At 42.1% G+C, this 18,710-nt stretch overlaps 1 protein-coding gene across 1 annotated transcript; it reads left to right on the forward strand.

Annotated features, from left to right (window-relative positions):
- The first annotated feature begins 2,762 nt into the window (after positions 1–2,762).
- On the forward strand, positions 2,763–13,912 carry ARPC3 (actin related protein 2/3 complex subunit 3). The gene is made up of 7 exons (XM_001372852.4): positions 2,763–3,091; positions 6,807–6,906; positions 9,417–9,493; positions 11,289–11,357; positions 12,220–12,346; positions 12,744–12,838; positions 13,630–13,912. Exons 1-7 carry the CDS (start codon positions 3,086–3,088, stop codon positions 13,690–13,692), a joined length of 537 nt encoding a protein of 178 aa, XP_001372889.2. The 5' UTR covers positions 2,763–3,085; the 3' UTR covers positions 13,693–13,912.
- Positions 13,913–18,710: the final 4,798 nt, after the last annotated feature.

The following is an 18,710-nucleotide window of genomic DNA, read 5'->3' on the forward strand; positions in this document are numbered from 1 at the left end:
TTCTCCAGTTCATTTTACAGATGAGGAAACTGAGGCCAGCAGGAGTAAATGACTTGCCCAGAGCCACATAGCTAAGAAGTATCTGAGGCCAGGTTTGAACTCAGGTCTTCTTGGCTCCAAGCTTTGTGCTCTATCCACTGCACCATGTCCTCACATAATAATATCCTGTGTTTTGTGTCACTCCGATTTTAGTTTTTTTCCAATACCCAAGATCACACATTACCTAAAATTCTTTAACACATTTCAGTTATCCATAATCCAGGTATTCTCTCCACTGGTGTTGGTGGCTGCCAATCTGGTAGTGAGCCTCCCTTAACCTGGCTAGGTTATGACCACTGACAGTGTTCTTAGGACTTCTATATGCAAAGCACTCCAGCTTGGCAAGGACCTACATGTGCTCAAAGTCCCCTGGTATAGCCTTCAGAGGGACCTTAAGAGTCATTGTGTCCAATTCCCTCATTTTCCAGTTAAGGAATCGAGACCAGGAAAGGTTAAATTAATTGTTCAGAGTCACATAGCTACTAAGTGTCTTAAGGCAGGATTCAAATCCAATTTGGGTCATCCCTAGACTAGAGTGAGACATCAGAGGATTGGGTTTTGAGGTAGCCTCTCCAAGATACAATCAGTGAAGCATTGATTTTCTTCTTTAAGCCTTTTCTTAAATTATGAGTCCTAAATTTTTTTCTTATCCAGAGTTTTATTGACATCAAACTGGTTAAAAAAAAACAAAAAAAAAGTGTCCATGCCTTTATCTCAGGATAATATAATGGCCAGCCTATGTCAAGGATGTAGTGAAGCCTTTGAACCCCTCAGAGTAATGGTTTTAAATATGTAAGATTACAAAGGAAACCAATAATACTGAAATGTGGTTTTTATAATATTTAAAAGGTCACAGATCCCAGGTTAATCACCCTCTGGTCTATTGGATTAAAAGGTTACAGATTTTACAATTTTATTTTTAAATATTTGGAACATATTTTTGGCATCTGAATATGGGGAATCACCTTGCCCTGCTTTCAAAGACACACTGTCCATTTCAGAATAAACAGTGAAAAACACATACCTGAATGGATCTCCAGAGTTGAAGATAATTATTAGGGAAAATAGTCTGGGGGTAAGAGGCCCATTCTCCCAAGGTCAAGAATTATAGGATGAAATTTTAATGGGTCTCCTCCCTCCTCATCTCCTTTCAGAATCTTTTTATTCATTCAAAGCCAACTACTCTGAAGGATTAATCCCTTATCCAATCCACTTATTATTGTTTGTCCTTCATTTTGAAAAGGACCAATGACATCACAGGGTGATGTCTCCACTTGCTCCTGAGTTAGATTTAAATGAAGCTGAGCTGCACAAAATCATCAGCTTCTCTTCTTCCTGAGTGATGCAAGTCCAGTAGCAAGACAAGTCAGGGCAACTTGCAGATGGCCCTAGATGCAGTGGATGACCTTGACGTCTTCCACAGCTGACCGAGCTCTGGCCTCTCCACATCGCCTGTCTCAGCTGCCTTCATGGCAGCTGGAACAAATTGTTCTCATCTTCCCATTCTTCCCGAGTAAGTCTTCACATGCTTGGGGTATACATTGCCCCAAATCAAGGATGAGTTTGCAGCCCAACCTCAGTCTGCTTTAGCACCTCAATCAAGATAGTTTTACCCAGTTGCTTCTTGGAGCAACAAGTGAGAGTTATGTCAAAGGTGGATGAACAACCTAAAAAACTGAACTGAAAAAAAATGAACAAGTCCTCATAGCAGAAGTGCAAGTCTTCCCTGAACATCTGAAACATCCCAGCCAGCCAGGTTTTATATTTGATTATAAAGCCCTTGATTATATTGGTGCCTATCTTCTTGAGTTCAGATATGGCCTGTCATGTCCTAGTTGTGTGACCCTGAGCTAGTCACTTTACCCTGTTTGCCTCAGTTTCCTCATCTGTAAAATGAGTTGGAGAAGGAAATGGCAAACCACAATCTTTGCCAAGTAAACCCCAAATGGGATCAAACAACAACAACAACAAAAAACAGGATTAATTTTCCCTACTAAGCAAGGGAACCGAACAGGATTCATGGCCAAAGAAACCCTAACAGATTGGACGTCTCTTCCTAGGCCCATTTAAGTGATTTCCCATTCTGTGTTCAGCAGTTCCTGATTCTCATTTTCTGTTGATATCTTCCCAGGGCCCCAAGGCTCACAAGAACAGTTTCAGGTCTGACAACCCTCCTCCTGCTTTCCATCACTTATTTATATTAGGCCTGACTGTGGGGAGCTAGAAAGCACAGTGGCTAAAGAACCAGATTGGAGTCAGGAGGTACTGAGTTCAATTTGACTAGCCTTAGACACTTCCTAGCCCTAGGCCACTGGGCCTTGCTCTTCTGCCTTAGAATTAATACTAAGAGAAGGGAAGTGGTGTTTTTTTTTTAGAAAGCTGATTTTTTAAAATGGGTTTTTTAATTATTAAAATGTTTATATGGTATTTTTAATAACTGCTGCCCTGAGAAATGAAGCCCCAATAAACTTATTCTGTATTTCCCAAATGATGATTTTCTTAAAATAATAAAATTCATTTTTCAGATGGGAAAACTGAGGTACAGAGGGGTAGGTTAAATGACTTTTCCTCAGGATCGCGCAATCCCTAAGAGGTAGGATTTGAACCAGGGTTTTTCTCCTTTTCCCCTCCCCTGCCCCCTCGCCCCAGGACTGGCACATCACGTGACCTATCCATAGAAAACGGGGACTACTGGGTGATCAGGCTGCTAGCACAGCCAGCCCCAGGGCACTGTGACGCGCAGCCTCAGAAACCATCGCAATGAGCTCTAATCCTTAGATGGACACCCTTCGCTCTCTCGCCTGCCCTACCCACAGGGCCCCCCCCCGCACATGCGTAAGAGCCGTAGAGCTCGGCTTCACTGCCCTGACTCTATGGTTCCCTCTAGTGTTCTCGCGGCGACACCGGAAGCACGGCCTCCTCCCACCCCCGCCTCTTCCGGATCGCTTCCGGTTAGACCCCACCCGGCCGCCAGACCGGAAGTACCGGGGTCTCTGACAGAAGCCAGCATCCTCAGCTCGCCAGAAGCCCGGGCCCGGCCGCCAACATGCCGGTGAGGCTTGGGGAGAGGACAAGGAGGGTCCCGGGGCGGAGGGGAAGCGACCTTAGGGAGGGCGAGGGGACCGGCGGAAGAGGCCGGGGTGGGAGTCTGGTTCCGGGAGAGAGGGGAAGGGGTTCAGCAGGCGAAGGGCCCCGACCTCAAACGGTCTGGTCTAGAGGAATGGACGCCTGGAAGCGAGGACCTGAGGCGGAAATCTGCCCTGGTGATGGTGGGGAAACTGAGGAAGAGAGGGTAGAAAATGGAGCGACCCCGGCATCTGTCAGACGGGGAAATTAAACCTGGAAAAGGACTCTGAACTATTTCCTTGTAATCGATTTAGAATTGAGCCTTAGCGGTCACGGACCCCATTATCTGATACGCAGGGAAACTGAGGCCGGAGAGGGTAGGGTGTGACTATCTTTATTGGATAATTAACTTGTAGGGTAATAGATTTAGAATCGAGACCCAAAAGCCACCCAGTTCAGTTCTTTTAATTTTACCGATGGGGAAATTAAGGCCCAGAGAGGGGGGAAGGGCTTCTTTGTAGGGCAGTAAGTTTATACCTGAAACTTACGGACCGCCTGTCTGGCCCCTTTCTTTGATGGTTAGAGAAACTGGTCTGTAGAAATTAAGGCAGTTCCTTCCTCCAAGGGTGATACATTTAGTGCTAGAACTTGGAGATCGTTGAGCTTAACTCCCTCTTTTGACAGATGGAAAACCAAAGACATAGAAGTAGAGGGCAATTCTTGTGTATAATTGGATTTAGAGCTGGAACTTAAAGAACATCGAGTCTAAGGGAAGCTGGATGACTCACTGGATGGAGCACTAGGCCACACATCAGGAGGATCTGGGTTCAAATTAGGTCTTTGACACTTTTTAGCTGGGTGACCCTGGGCAAGTCATTTAATTCCATTTGCCTAGATCTTGCCACTCTTCTGTCTTAGAATTTATATTAAGAGGAGCAGCTAGGTAGAAGCTCAGTGGATAGAGCCCCAGGCCTGGTGGAAGTCTTGGGTCCAATCTGGTCACAGACATTTTCTAGCTATGTGACCCTGGGCAGTTCACTTAACCCTAATTGCCTAGCTCTTACTGCCCTTCTGTTTTAGAATTGATACTAAGGGGGTCAGCTGGGTGGCTCAGTGGATTGAGAGCCAGGCCTGGAGAGGTCCTGGGTTCAAATGGCCTCAGACACTTTGTAGCTGTATGACCCTGGGCAAGTCACTTAATCTCCATTGCCTAGCCCTTACCACTCTTCTGCCTTGGAACTAATACATAGCATTGATTCTAAAGCAGAAGGTAAGGGTTTAAAAGGGGGGGAGGGGGGGTAAAAAAAAAAAAGAAAGAATTGATACTAAGTGAGCGAACTAGGTGGCTCAGTAGATTGAGAGCCAGGCCTGGAGTCAGGAGGTCATCCTGTATTCATATCTAGCCTCAGATACTTTCTGAATGTGATACCTTGGGCATGTTGTTTAACCCTAATTGCTTACTCCTTATAGAACTAGAGCCTAGGAGGTCCTAGGTTCAAATCAAAGACTTAGAATTAATACTAGAATAGAAAGAAAGGGTTTTTAACAAAGAAACAATCAAAGGAATTAAGAAAGTCTAGATCCTTCATTTTTACATGCTGGGAAACAGAGGCCTGGAGAAGTGAATGACTCCTTCACATGCTAATAGTGATGGTTAGAACTAGACATGGAGGTCCCATCCAGCCCCATTATTTGACAGTTAAAGAGACCATAATTCCTGAAAAGTGAGAGAACAATTCTCCCTTCATATAACCATAAATAAATTGAGTGTCAAAGCTTGGAAGTCATATGATCCATCTTGCTTATTTGACAGATGGGGAGTCTGAGATCCACAAAAGTTAGTGACTCCTTAGTGGAGTAATAGAACTGGCCCATTGAAATTAATCAGTGCCGGTTGACATATCAGGAACTGAAGTCTGAGAGATAAAAGAACATCTTCTTAATAGAGACTTAAAAGAGATTTCAAGCCAGATCTTAGAATTCTTCCAGTCAAATATTTGCATTTCATAGAGAGGCTACATAACTTCCTGAAAGCCACACACAAAATCAGATGCAAATTCAGGAATTTGAACTTAGAACCTTTTAAGGTATATCCAGTGTGTTTTTTTCTCTATATCCCAGTTGCACTCCATACCTCATATATCTCCCTTCCCTGTTTCTGTAATCCAGCGGTTCTCAACCTCTCAATTTGTAGCAATGAGAATACATAATGCATATCAGGTATTTACATTCCGAATCATAACTGTAGCAAAATTACAGTTTTGAAGTAGCCACCAAAATAATTTTTTGGTTTGGGGTCACTGCAACATGAGGAACTGTAGTGCGGGGCCACGGCATTACAAAGGTTGAGAACCACTGCACCTTTCCTTCCTTTTCTTTCTTACCTCCATCCTCTGTTTGACTGGGTAGCAAAGATCCTCCTAGTGTGTTTTTTAATTTTTTTTTTAACAAATTTTTCTTCTATTCCTTCCAAACCTGCCCACAACCTCCTTTTTACTCAGAGAAGAGTGAGTTCTATTCCTTAATAACAGCTTCTATTTTTGTAGCAATTTAAGGTTTCCAAAGCTCTTTCATCCAGGAAAACCAAGAGGCAGATGAAACCAAGGGATGTATAGACAGGCTGATAAAATCTAATCAAAGAGGTAGATTGTGCACCTAAACTAGAAGCTTACACTAGATGATTAATATAGTCTCTTAGCTCTAAATCCTATGGTTTCTCTTTTTCAGATGAAGCTCAGAACCACCCAGTGCCTGGGTACAAAGGTCTAGACCACTGTGTGAAGAAAATCTAGGGGGTTTAGTGAATCATAAATTCAATATCAGTCACCAAAATGAAATAGCAACAAAAAAAGTAAATTCTCTTTAAGGCGATAGGCAGGCAGGGGTGAATGAGAATGTCTGTGACTCAGGAGAGGCTTGGTCAACTGGACTCTGCCCTGAACATTGAGTATTACATCTTTATTTTAGAAACCACACCAACAGCCTAAAGAGCATCGAGAAGAAGGTGACCCAGGTGCCTAGGGAGTTTGTCATTTGAGGATCGAGAGGAGGAATTGCTAGTGTTTAGCCTGAAGAAGAGCAGGAGGAGGAGGAGAGATAGGAAGGCTGATTTCCCTGGAAGTCCAAGGGAGTGTCATGTAGAAGAGGCCTGGGATTTATTCTGTTTGGCCAAAGAGGTGGAAGAAGCAGAGAGGCACATTTAGACTTTCTGTCAAGAAATATTTCCTAATAATTAAAGCTCTCTATAATTTAAGTGGTTCCCTTCCACTAGAGGGAGCAGATGATGCCATAGTACACCAAGCTATTGGGCTGGAGTCAGGAAGACCTGAGTTCAAATTCTACCTTGGACACTTGGGCAAGACACTTGATTTTTCACTGCCTTAATGTCCCCAGCAGATGGAAATAATAGCACCCACCTCCCAGGGTTGTTGTAAGAATCAAATAAGATAATATTTGTAAAATACTTAGCACAATGCCTGGTACATGGTAGGTGCTATATAAGTGCTTGTCCCTTTCTCCCACACTAGAGGTCATCCACAAAGGCTTGATGACCAACTATTGAAGTTATTGTCAAGGAGAAGCTCATTCAGGTACAGGTTATAGTTGATGGCTTCCGAGGCTCCTTTTCAGTGTGAGAGTCTGTGATTCTGTGGTGTTTGTCCCCCTACTCCTTTTGCATTCTTACATGATTGAAATTGCAGGCATACCACTCCTCTCTCATGGACCCTGACACCAAACTAATTGGAAACATGGCACTATTACCCATTAGAAGTCAATTTAAAGGACCAGCTCCGAGAGAGAGTAAGTTTATGTTTTTTCTCTTTTTTCAAGTAGTTTTGTGGAGGGAAGTACATAGGTAACCATTTGACCTTAGTAAATCATGAACTTGGAAAATTTTTGCTTTCTTCTTTAGCTCAGACTGCTGTTTTTACCTTCTGGTTGCTTACGACTCTGTATCCCAGGCCTGGGAAGATGACTTTTAAATTCCATCTGCCTAATTAAGTACTTCATTCTCATTCACTTCCTTGTTCAAAATTTCTTTGGGAGTTGGAAGGAGGAGAGTAACAGCTTGACTCCAGAAAAAGCTTGTGATCCAGACTGCTATAGACTGCTACTATGTACGTCATCCTTTCTTCCTCTTTAGAGCTCTTAGTCTCTAAAACCACTTCCTCATCCAGCCACTCCTTGAACCAACCCGTCCTTGTTGTCAGCAAGAGTCTATATCTGGAAGAGCTCAGTGAATAGAGAGCCAGGCCTGGAGTCAGGAGGACCTGGGTTCAAATTTGGCCTCAGACACTTCTTAGCTATGTGACCCTGGGCAAGTCACTTAACCTCCGTTGTCTAGCCCTTACTGCTCTTCTGCCTTGAAACTGATAGTATTTATCTTGAGGCAGAAGGTAAGGATTAAAAAAGAAAAGAAAAGAATCTATAGCTGCATCCAGACTCAATACAGCTTCATAGATGCCATCTGTTAATGCTCTGATCGCCGATGAATATTTAATGGTGCTATATGAAATTTATTTTGAAATATACTTTTTTTCTTGGTTTTTTAGTTTGGGGTTCTTTAGCCTCTCAAAGGCCCAGCTTTGTTAGGTGTATTTTGAGTCCCCATGAACCATGCAGGGCCAGTGCCCTCCCGAGTGCTGATTTTCATTCCATTCTGTGTTTCCAAGGTTATGGTTGTAATCATCCATCTTATACTGACCTTGTTGGGTTTTTCTGTCAGGCTTTTTATCTTGAAACTCTTCTTAGTTTAATTTTAGTTTCAACACCAGTGTGCTGCTCTGTAAATTTAATACATTTCAATGAGTCATCCCTCTTAATAGATTTTGAGGTGAAGGAAAAGGAAACAGATGGAAGATAGCACATAAAAGAACATAACACATCAAAAATTGCAAAGCACTCAGAGCAAGCCAGATTCTGTGAGGGGAGAAACTCGGGGCACAAAAATTCCATTTTAGCATATTGAATAAGAGAATTCATCATTATTGGTGCAGAGCTGAAGGCAGGTTAGTGGATAGCACTGGGCTTGGAGGAAAGAAGATTTAAATTAAAATTCCTACTACATTGTCACTCTTTGACCTTGAGAAAATCACCATCTCTCTCTGGATACCTCAGACAACTCAAGTTCAGAGATTTTCCACTCAAGCTCATGGGTTCATAGAGGGCTCTCTTTCCACCATCAGAATCACAAATTATTCAAGCATCCTGTGGGCATAGCTCGAAGAATTGTGCAAAGCTTCAACAGCAGAGCCCCAAGGAAGTAGAATAAGGAATTGTAGGAGAGACCTCAGTGTCACAGGAACTAATCACTGTACTCCCTGGGAATGGATAGGAGTTAGGGAATGGGAGAATATCATGAGGAGTAGGAGAATGAATTATATACCCAGTAACTCTTAGCTACTAGATGCATCTTTGTGCTCCAAAGAAGTCAATACCTAGTAGACATGGACTTTAAGAGCCTATGTTCAAGGCATCAAGGTGGTTAGAGTGCCAGGTCTGGGGAGGGAAAATCCTGGGTTCAAATCTAGTCTCAGACACTTCCTAGCTGAGTGATCCTGGGCAAGTCACTTACCCCTGATTGCCTGGCCTTGCCACTCTTCTCTCTTATAATTGGTACTAAAAGAGAAGGTAAGGGTTTGAAAAGCAAAAAACACAGAACCTGTGTTCCTATTTTTAAGAGAAGAATAGGGAAGATCTGTCGAAAAACACATTGTGAGCCAGCAGGAGGTTCCTCTATAGAATTTAATTGAAATTATGCTCCAGAGTAGTTGGCCTCCAGCATCATTCTGCATTTTTTTCTACAAAATAAGAGATACTATTTGGGTCTTAGAATTAACTCTTTTGGCATTGCTGAAGGCAGCTGCTAGGTATCAAGGCCCCAGGATTCTGTCCTTTTAAATAATCTGAAAGTAAAAAGAATAAAATAGCCAAAGAAATTATACACCTAAATCTTTCTGTTGCAATAGCCTTCCTGACTTTTCTCAAGACTTCTGGCTACTTCAGAGGGCAAGTGCACATGTTTTTTAATCATTATGTTTCCATACCCCCCATCATGGTTGCAAGTCCTAGCTGAGGTTCACTTTCAGAGGCACAAAAGAGACATTGTCTATTTTAAAGAATATGTTTTCCCCAGAATTTATATCCCAAATCATCATATTTTAGTTAAAATCTTGTGTTTTTCTCCCCTTAAAAGCCCATTAGAAATGTTTCCCCTCAACACACACACACACACACACACACAGACACACTTATGTTTTACTGTTTTACCTTTGGTTAATTGTTCTTTTTCACTTTTGCCTCTCACTTAGCAAAAGACACAGATATTGTGGATGAAGCCATCTATTACTTCAAGGCCAATGTCTTCTTCAAAAACTACGAAATTAAGGTAAGTCACAGGTTTTAATGTATTTGGTAATACTTCATCTTTGCAGCTCTAGGTCCTTGAATCCTATTTGCTTGGCAGGGAGGTTGGTGGTCATATTCTAATGTTTATTGTAACCTGTGACAAAGTTTCGAAAGTCAAAATTTCTTCTTCTGGTGCTTAAACAAGGTAGAACTTAAACTGTTTTCAGATTTTAGATACAGACCACAGTCCAAACATAATATCATGACATTATCTATACCGAATAAAGACTGTAAACATTATGCTTGTAATTTAGGTAGATTCTAATATTGCTTCCTGCTCTTGTTATTTAATTCCTCCTTGAATGCCTCTTCATGACATAGATGTGAGATAAGGTTCTCCAAAGCTATGATCTTGTAGGGGTTTTGGTTTTTTTTTTTTTTAAGGCAAAGAGACTTAAATAAATGGCTTGCGGGGGCAGCTGGGTAGCTCAGTGGATTGAGAGCCAGTCCTAGAGACGGGGAGGTCCTAGGTTCAAATCTGGCCTCATCCACTTCCCAGCTGTGTGACCCTGGGCAAGTCACTTGACCCCCATTGCCTAGCCCTTACCACTCTTCTGCCTTGGAGCCAATACACAGTATTGACTCCAAGACGGAAGGTAAGGGCTTTTAAAAAATAAATAAATAAATAAATAAACAAACAAACAAACAAATGAATAAATAAATAAATAAATGAATGAATGAATGAATGAATAAATGAATGAATGAATGAATGAATGAATGAATGAATGAATGAATGAATAAATGAATGGCTTGCCCAGGGTCACAGCTACTACTTAATCTGAGGTCAGATTTGAACTCAGACCCTCCTGACTCTATCCACTGCCCCACCTAGCTGTCCCAATCTTGTAATTCTACTAAGCTGGAATGGCTTCGAGGACAAACTGCATACCTGTCATCCTAAAACCAGTCCAGCTCATTGGGGAGATAGGCAGTATCAGAAGACTGATCTCCTCCTGATTGATTTTTTTGTCCATAGCAACCCACAAAAAGTATCTCCTGAGCTGGGGAAGGCTTACAGCTTGCAGTAGTGCAGTGAAACTCCATGCTGATTATAATCACAGACCTTTTAAAGCATTAAGAACTTGTTTCCTCTTCTGCCATCACTAAAGACCCTATGCTGTTACAAATAGAATGGAGGCAACAGGAATTGGTTCGTTTTTAAAGCTAAGTCAAAGTAAGACTTGGCCAGATGATTCTATTGCACAATATCAGCATCCATTAGCTTATCCTAAACTTTCCTTCTGGTTAGGCAAAGCAGTGGGACTAGCTATTCAAGAATGAGTCACATATGAAATAAATGCTTCCTCCTTAGAGAGTCAGGAATGTTCCTACTCTCAGCAGGGCTCCCAAAGAAAATGGAATTTTCAAAATTAGCCAAACATATAGGGGGTCTCTGAGCTCCTAGGAAGTGGCAATCACTCCTGCCTCCGCAAGATGAGGGATGTTGCTTTCGTAGTTCCTCAGAAGCCCTTGAAGAATAAGGCTCTATTTAAAATGGAAGAAAATAAGAGACACTAAAAGGCTCAATATGGAAGCAGTCAGCCCCCTCCCCAGAAGTGGGCAGAAGTGAAAGTGGATTTTAAAAGAATGTGAATTTTAATGACTCGGTTTCCACACTTACTGTCATTTTCTCATGTTGTACAGATTGAGGATATCGTTACTACCCATTAAGTTCATTTTCAGTAGCTGATAGGTAGAAAATGTTTCCTTAGGTTCATATGAAAGTTAATTTATTTCCTATTTTGAAACTTTGTCTTCTTTCCATTACTTTGTAGAATGAAGCTGATAGAACATTGATCTACATAACTCTTTACATTTCTGAATGCTTAAAGAAACTCCAGAAGGTAATTATACTTGAGAGACTTTGCTTGGGGGTGGTATTCATGGAAATTGGTGATGTGTTTTTGGTCTTCCTAGATAGATGTGATTTTTGTTTCTTTAGATTTGTTTTTTAAACCCTGACTTTCTGTCCTAGTAACAACTATAAGACAGAAGGGCATGGGCTAGGCAGACAGGGTTAAGTGACTTGCCCAGGGTCACACAGAGGAAGTTGCTGAGGCCAGATCCAAAACCAGGTCCTCTTGACTCCAGGCCTGGCACCCTATCCACTGAGCCATATTGCTGGCCCTTTGTATTTTTATTGATATATTTTGTATCATATCTGCTTTCTGTTACAACAAAGAGCAAAGGACAAAAGCTACAGTTCAACCCAACTAACGAGCACATAAATGGATTCTTAGAGCATATTCAGAATTCTCCCCCCACATCCCCCGTGTCTACAGAGGAGGGAAGTGTACTTTCTCATCTCTTTGACTAGATCTTGGATCTACTTAAAAGAAGACAAACAAAAAATATCTCCTGAATTGAAGAGGCCAAAGTTTGTAAGAAAGCCTGAAAGGGATTCTTTAAGCCTGGAAGAGTTGGCCAAAGAGAAAATACAAAGGAAGTGACATTATAAGAAGTCCGTGTGTTGAATACAAGTCACTTAGCCTCCTGTGCCTTGTTTCCTTTTGTTGTGAAATGAGTCCCTCTAGGTTTTTGGAAAGATCCTTCCTAGTGATCAGTTGCTGTTTCTTTGAGTATAAATCTTTACTAATTTAAATGTTAATGGGAAACTTTTAGTTACTTAGATTCAAATGCCCCAAATGGATTTCTTGTTACCCTAAGTCCCATAAAACATGTGTGGTTTTCGTTTTTGTTTTTTAGTGCAACTCAAAAAGCCAAGGAGAGAAAGAAATGTATACATTGGGAATCACTAATTTTCCTATTCCCGGAGAACCAGGTTTCCCTCTTAATGCAATTTATGCCAGACCTGCAAATAAACAAGAAGATGGTAAGAACCGGTCATCCACCTCCTTTATTAGGCCTGAACTTGCTCATGCTGGAAAGGTTTATCCTCCAGTTAGCTTAAAACATCTTTTGCACTTGTTCTCTCATCTCTTCTTTGCGTAGTACACAGATTGAAAGTGTACCTATTAGCAGTTAGATTGTTTTATTAGTCACTCCCACAAGTCAGATATAAGTTTTGGCAACAAACAGTGGAATTTTCAGTAGAACAATTTTGTTGAGCCAGAGTAAAAATCCTCTCTCAACAGATGTTCATTGTAATCCTGATTCCTTACCCCATGAGAATGGATAACAACGTGTTACTTCCAAAACAAGATCTCAATGTTCATTACTCATGTCCCCAGTTACGTCCATCTAAGTATTCTACTGCTGTTTGTTTCCAGAAGTGATGAGGGCCTACTTACAGCAGCTTCGACAAGAAACTGGGTTGAGGCTTTGTGAAAAGGTCTTTGATCCTCAGAGTGACAAACCTAGCAAGGTGAGACACTTTTTTTTGGTCCATTTGGTGATTCAGTTTCAAAGCTTGTCTATGGCAACTCTTAAACATGGATTGTCTTGAGCTTTCCATTGGCATCCTAGGTAGTGTTCGAGTAACTCAGTGAGAAAAGTGGGCACTTGGTGGTTCTAGGTCTGGCCATATGAAAAGTCTGCACAATGTAATAAGGAGAACACTGGCCTGAGGGTCAGTTCAGATCCCTTCAGATCCTGCTTTGGGTACAGACTGTCTGTGACTGGGCAAGAACCTTGAATTCTCAGGGCTCCAGGGGACTCTGGGACCAGAAGTTATGGACCAGGTGCCAGCTGCCTTCGTAGAGGGGCTTCCTCTTTGGGAATTCAGTGAATTCACCAGTGAAAATAGAGGGGTGGGCAAAAAAATTGGGATGTAGTCCTGGCGACATGTTTATAGTCATAAGCCTGGTCTCTCCAAGTTCAGAGAGATTCAAAACAGACTGACTTACGGGGGATGAATTTTTTAGTCACAGCAACTCTGGAAGCCCATATACTACATTATGGAGGGGCTGCAGGTTCCTGGCAGGGTCAGATTCTTGAAATGTTGAAATAAAGATAGAGGGCAAGACTGAAGGTCTTTGTGTGCCAAACAGTGTCTTACATGAAGGAAGAAGCTGGCAAGGGAATAGAGGGTTTAGCTTGGAAACTTTATTATGAGAAAATAATAGTGAAAATGCGTGGAGAGAAAATGACTAGATAAGAATGTTACCTCATTGAGCTCTGACTGTCCGTTCTTTTTCCCCCTTTTACCTTCATTAGTGGTGGACTTGCTTTGTGAAGAGGCAGTTCATGAACAAGAGCCTTTCAGGGCCTGGCCAGTGACCGGATCTCATGCAGTCCTTCCCAGTGCAGCAGCATCCAACGTCTGGGAACGAGATATACACAGTACTTGCCCTTTGTTTTGCGAAATTTTATACTAAGAAAGAGGAGACACATCCTTACTGGAAAAGCCCTTTATCACGAAGGTTGGGGCTTAAGGATCATTTGAGAATTTTTGCAATGTTAAGCTGGTGCTTAATGATAATAAAAAAAATTTCTAACATTTCATGTCAGATGTTCCCTATATTGCACAGAAAACTTCTGCAGGAGCATAGTTGTTTTGTCATAGATTTGATTAGATTTGTAAACCTTTGTCAGGAGTAGTACGTTCGCTCTGTCCTGGAACATATAATTTCTGTTCTTGGGCACCATCTTTCTTTTTTTTTTTTGATCATTTCCAAGCATTATTCGTTAAAGACATAGATCATTTTCTTTTCCTCCCCCCCACCCCCCATAGCCGACGCGTAAGTCCACTGGGCATTAGATGTTTTCTTGATTTGAACCCATTCCTTTGTTGATAGTATTTGCATTAGAGTGTTCATTTAGAGTCTCTCCTCTGTCATGTCCCCTCAACCGCTGTATTCAGGCAGTTGCTTTTCCTCGGTGTTTCCACTCCCATAGTTTATCCTTTGCTTATGAATGGTGTTTTTTTCTCCTGGATCCCTGCAAGTTGTTCAGGGACATTACACCACCACTAATGGAGAAGTCCATTACTTTCGATGATACCACAGTGTATTAGTCTCTGTGTACAATGTTCTCCTGGTTCTGCTCCTCTCACTCTGCATCACTTCCTGGAGGTTGTTCCAGTCTCCATGGAACTTCTCCACTTTATTATTCCTTTTAGCACAATAGTATTCCATCACCAACATATACCACAGTTTGTTCAGCCATTCCCCAATTGATGGGCATCCCCTCGTTTTCCAGTTTTTGGCCACCACAAAGAGCGCAGCTATGAATATTTTTGTACAAGTCTTTTTGTCCATTATCTCTTTGGGGTACAGACCCAGTAGTGCTATGACTGGATCAAAGGGTAGATATTCTTTTGTCGTCGGGCACCATCTTTCTAAAAACTGCTATGTTTTATTGGTACCTTTTCTTTTCATAACGGACTTTCCTGAGTATAGTGGTGCTGCCCCCACTTCCCCAAAATTAAATCCACACAAAAAAAGACATACAAAAACAACTAATATATTGACTTCCTCTCATAGTGTATGCATTTTTCTGCCTCTATAGTCCCCTGCTTCTCTGGAAAGAGGTACAAGGTAAACCCCATTGCCTGTTACCATCTAAGAAAGAGTGAAGAGCATTGGATTTAGAGTTTGAAAACCTGGCTTCCAGGCCCAGCTCTTTTGCTTGCTACCTTTGTGACTTTGGGCAAACTAATCTCCCTGGATTTCAGCTTCCTTATTTGTAAGATGAAGGGGGAGGAATAGATGTCCTGTACCTTCCAGGTTTAAGTCTCTGATCCCATGAGCATTGTAACCAGCTTTTCACTTCCCAAATCTGCCTTGCTCCGGTGAAACCCTTGCTTTTGTTCACCATCTCTGTAGAAAACGTCAAAGAATGAAAATCTGTAGGCTGCTCTTTACACCAATGGAGGGAATACTCACATTGATCAGATCGTTTACCCACCAAATATATAATTGCTTTTGTAGGATCTGAGTGTTGGCCTTTGGAGAGTGATTTTGTAGACTTGAGATGGTTACGGCCATAGCGATCTATTCCAAGTTGAAAGTGCTCCCTCATTAACCCTTCATTGGCCTGGCTAAGCCCCAGAAGGCAACAAGTTGATTTTTACAGCACTTGAATGAGAGGATTAGAAATCCTAGCCCTTTGTGTATCCACAATATCGACCAGCCAGTCGACAATGACTAGCTTTTACAAAGAGACGGAACGAACAGTAGTTACAAATCATCCCCCAAACTATGGCCTCCCTCTTTCCTTGCTTGGGGGATAGTGGATTTGGACACACACGTAGAGAACATGTGGGGTACAGGCCGATCCTGTGGCTTAACCCCCACACAAAACCCCAGTATGGATGTGGTGCTGCTGAGAGTTGCCCCCTTGTTGAGCTGGGCTAACTCCTTGTAGAAGGCATTGTCTTGGCTGACAAGTCAATCTGTTGAGTTGAATGAAGTAGGCCTGAACTCAGCTATGACTACTACTGGCTCCTGTGGTCTCAGCTGCCAACTCTGGTTGCTGAGGGTCCCTCTGATGGCTCTTCTGATGTTTGGGAGCTCACAAGGTTGTAATTAATTGGGTTCCTTCTGTCTCTGGATACCTCATTGACCTAATAGTATAAACAACAAAAGAAATATATTCTCAAGGATATAGGTCCCCTTCCCCAGTCGTTGGCTCACAGCAATCTTCCTCGCTCAAAAGCCACCAGGGAAGAAAGCAAATAAACCCTCAGTTCCAGCATGTAGGCCAAGTAAGACTTCACCATTTTTGTTGCTTTTTAATCATTTTGTGTCCCCATGTGGGATTTTCTTGGCAAAGATACTGGAGTGTTTTGCCATTTCCTTCTCCAGCTTGTTTCATAGATGAGGAAACTGAGGCAAACAGGGTTAAGTGACTTGCCCAGACTCACACAGCTATTAAATGTCTGAGGCCAGGTATGAACTTCCCAACTCCAGGCCCAGCTGTCTATGCACTGCGCCCTCTAGCTGTCTATCACCGTTGCACTAGCCTTTTAGTGACTCGTGGCTGGAAGACTGACAGAAACCAAACAGGGGGTATTGTACATCCTCTATATAACCACCAGGAAGGACAAATCCGTGCATGTTCTAAGGACTCAGCCTTCATTGACCAGTTGCCCTATTACAAAAGATTTGGTCCTGGAAGGTGGCATTTGGTCATGGTGGCTTCTTGGCAAAGGAGAAACTTGGCCTTCGTAAAATTCCCACTTCCATATTCACAATCTCACCTCTCCCCTATCCACTGAGAAGTTACACAATTTGTCTTTTATGTGTTTTGCCAGCAGGGGGAGCAAAAATGTTCCAAAAGCATCCATGAGGATGGTTTCTAAAACTCTGAAGTGCCCTGAACTGGATAAAAAGCAGATTTTTTAAAAAGAGATAACTCAGAATTCTCAAAAGGTTTTTTTTTAATTGTAGAGTCCTTGGGGAAGGACATCATTTCCCTCAGACGTTCGACTACACATTTCCATTCTCCAAAAAAGCATTCATTCTGTAAGAGTTGAGACAGTGCTGAGGCAAGGAGGGTCTGTGGGAGCCCAGTTCCTAGGATAGTAGGATTTAGAGATGGGGGGGAGGACCTCAAAGGTCAGCTGGTCCAAGCCCTTCGTTTTACAAAGAAGGAAATTGAAGGTTATAAGAACAATAATAGAAATCACTAGACTGTGAATACGAAGGCTTCGCCTCTTACTAGTGTGAAAGAGAGAAATATTGAAGGAAATACAAGGACTGAATTTGCAGTGTTATCTCATCCAAGAAGGAGATAGAACTCTGGTTGCCAACGGAGGATGGGAGTGGGACTTCCAGCTAAGAAAAGAAGCAGGAGCAGTTGGAGATGGTGCTCTTTCCTTTCGAACTGAGAAGAGGAAGGAGCAATTTCCACTAAGCATATTTAGCTACCAATTCCTCATTCAACAGAAAAGATCTAGACTCTCCATCTGTTTCATAGTGGTTGGATAGAGACTTTTTCCCTTCAGGGAAGACAATAGCCTATCCTTCAGAAGACTTTTTCAAAGCTATCTCTCTGTGCCAAGAAATACAATCATCTTGAACCTACAAAGATACTAAGATCATCTGGGACTTAGTCCCTAGATTTCAGGTTTGAGCTTCAAACCCCTGGAGAATCTATAGGAGGAAGATAGTTCAGGGACTTCCTGCCCCCTCTTTCCTAACCTATGATACCAAACCCTTTATCTAATAAATAGATATTTTAACTAATTGAGAAATCAGATATCTTCAATGTACTAAAGGGGATCATAAATATTATCAAATAAAGAAGAAAATAGAAGAGTGTGAATTTTAGATTTGCTCCACCCTGCTTAGTCTAACAAAACAGGAATGTCTACACCCCTACTTAAGGATTAAGTATTGAGAAGGATGGCCTATGACAGACATGTGCTAGCAAATGACAAATCAGAAACAACTGACAGACCCCTGTAATGATTAAAATTTAGGGGAACTGAGGCAGGTAGAAATTAGTTTCTCTCTGCAAGGAGTATTATATTTTTATGAGGTTTATTGCTTGCCTGCTAGGTGGAGAGCCATGTGTGCTCCAAAGTGGAAGTAGGAAAAAAAAAGGGCAGAGCCTGTTCACAACCAGGTTAAATACTCCATCTCGCTCTCAGCCCAGGTGAGGTTTCAGTGACATTAGAGGGCATTCTGGGGAAGTGGAGCAAGGACTTCTGGGGATTGAAGTCCTAGATTCAAGTCCATTTTTACACTGGCAAATGACAAATCAAACAACTGACAGACCCCTGGGCTGTCCTAAGTCAAGCTTATGCTACCATTAGTACATGTGAGATGCAGGAAAATGATGTAAAAATGGTCTATATATTTAGCATCACTTCCTCTCTCTGGGCTCTTTTCACGGAGAGGTGGCTCTGGCGGCAGCATGCTGAGCATGTTGGCATCTTGGTGTGGTGGCAGCTCTTGTCCGTAATTCCTTATAGACCTTTTCTCTTTGAATAATGTTCCTGCTCTAGGGTTATTTGATATTGGTCATTGATATGGGAGAACCTGGTGGATCCAAATTATCTTGTGGATAGGCAAACATTACCCAGAACCCCCCAGATTTCTAAGGAAGAAAGCCATCTGTCCCCTTCCAATCACTCATTCCTTTATGCTACTTGAAGCTGTCATTAAGAACTGGGTGCTGGTAGGTGGTTCAGTGGGTAGAGCCTGGAGTCAGGAGGACTTGGGTTCAAACCTCAGATACTTCCTAGCTGTGTGACCCTGGGCAAATCACTTAACTCTATTTGCCTACCCTTATATCTTAAGGTTAAAAAAAAATACATAAAAAGAACAACCAACCAACCAACCAACCTT

The sequence above is a fragment of the Monodelphis domestica genome, chromosome 3 (assembly GCF_027887165.1).
Source record: "Monodelphis domestica isolate mMonDom1 chromosome 3, mMonDom1.pri, whole genome shotgun sequence".
NCBI classification, from domain to species: domain Eukaryota; kingdom Metazoa; phylum Chordata; class Mammalia; order Didelphimorphia; family Didelphidae; genus Monodelphis; species Monodelphis domestica.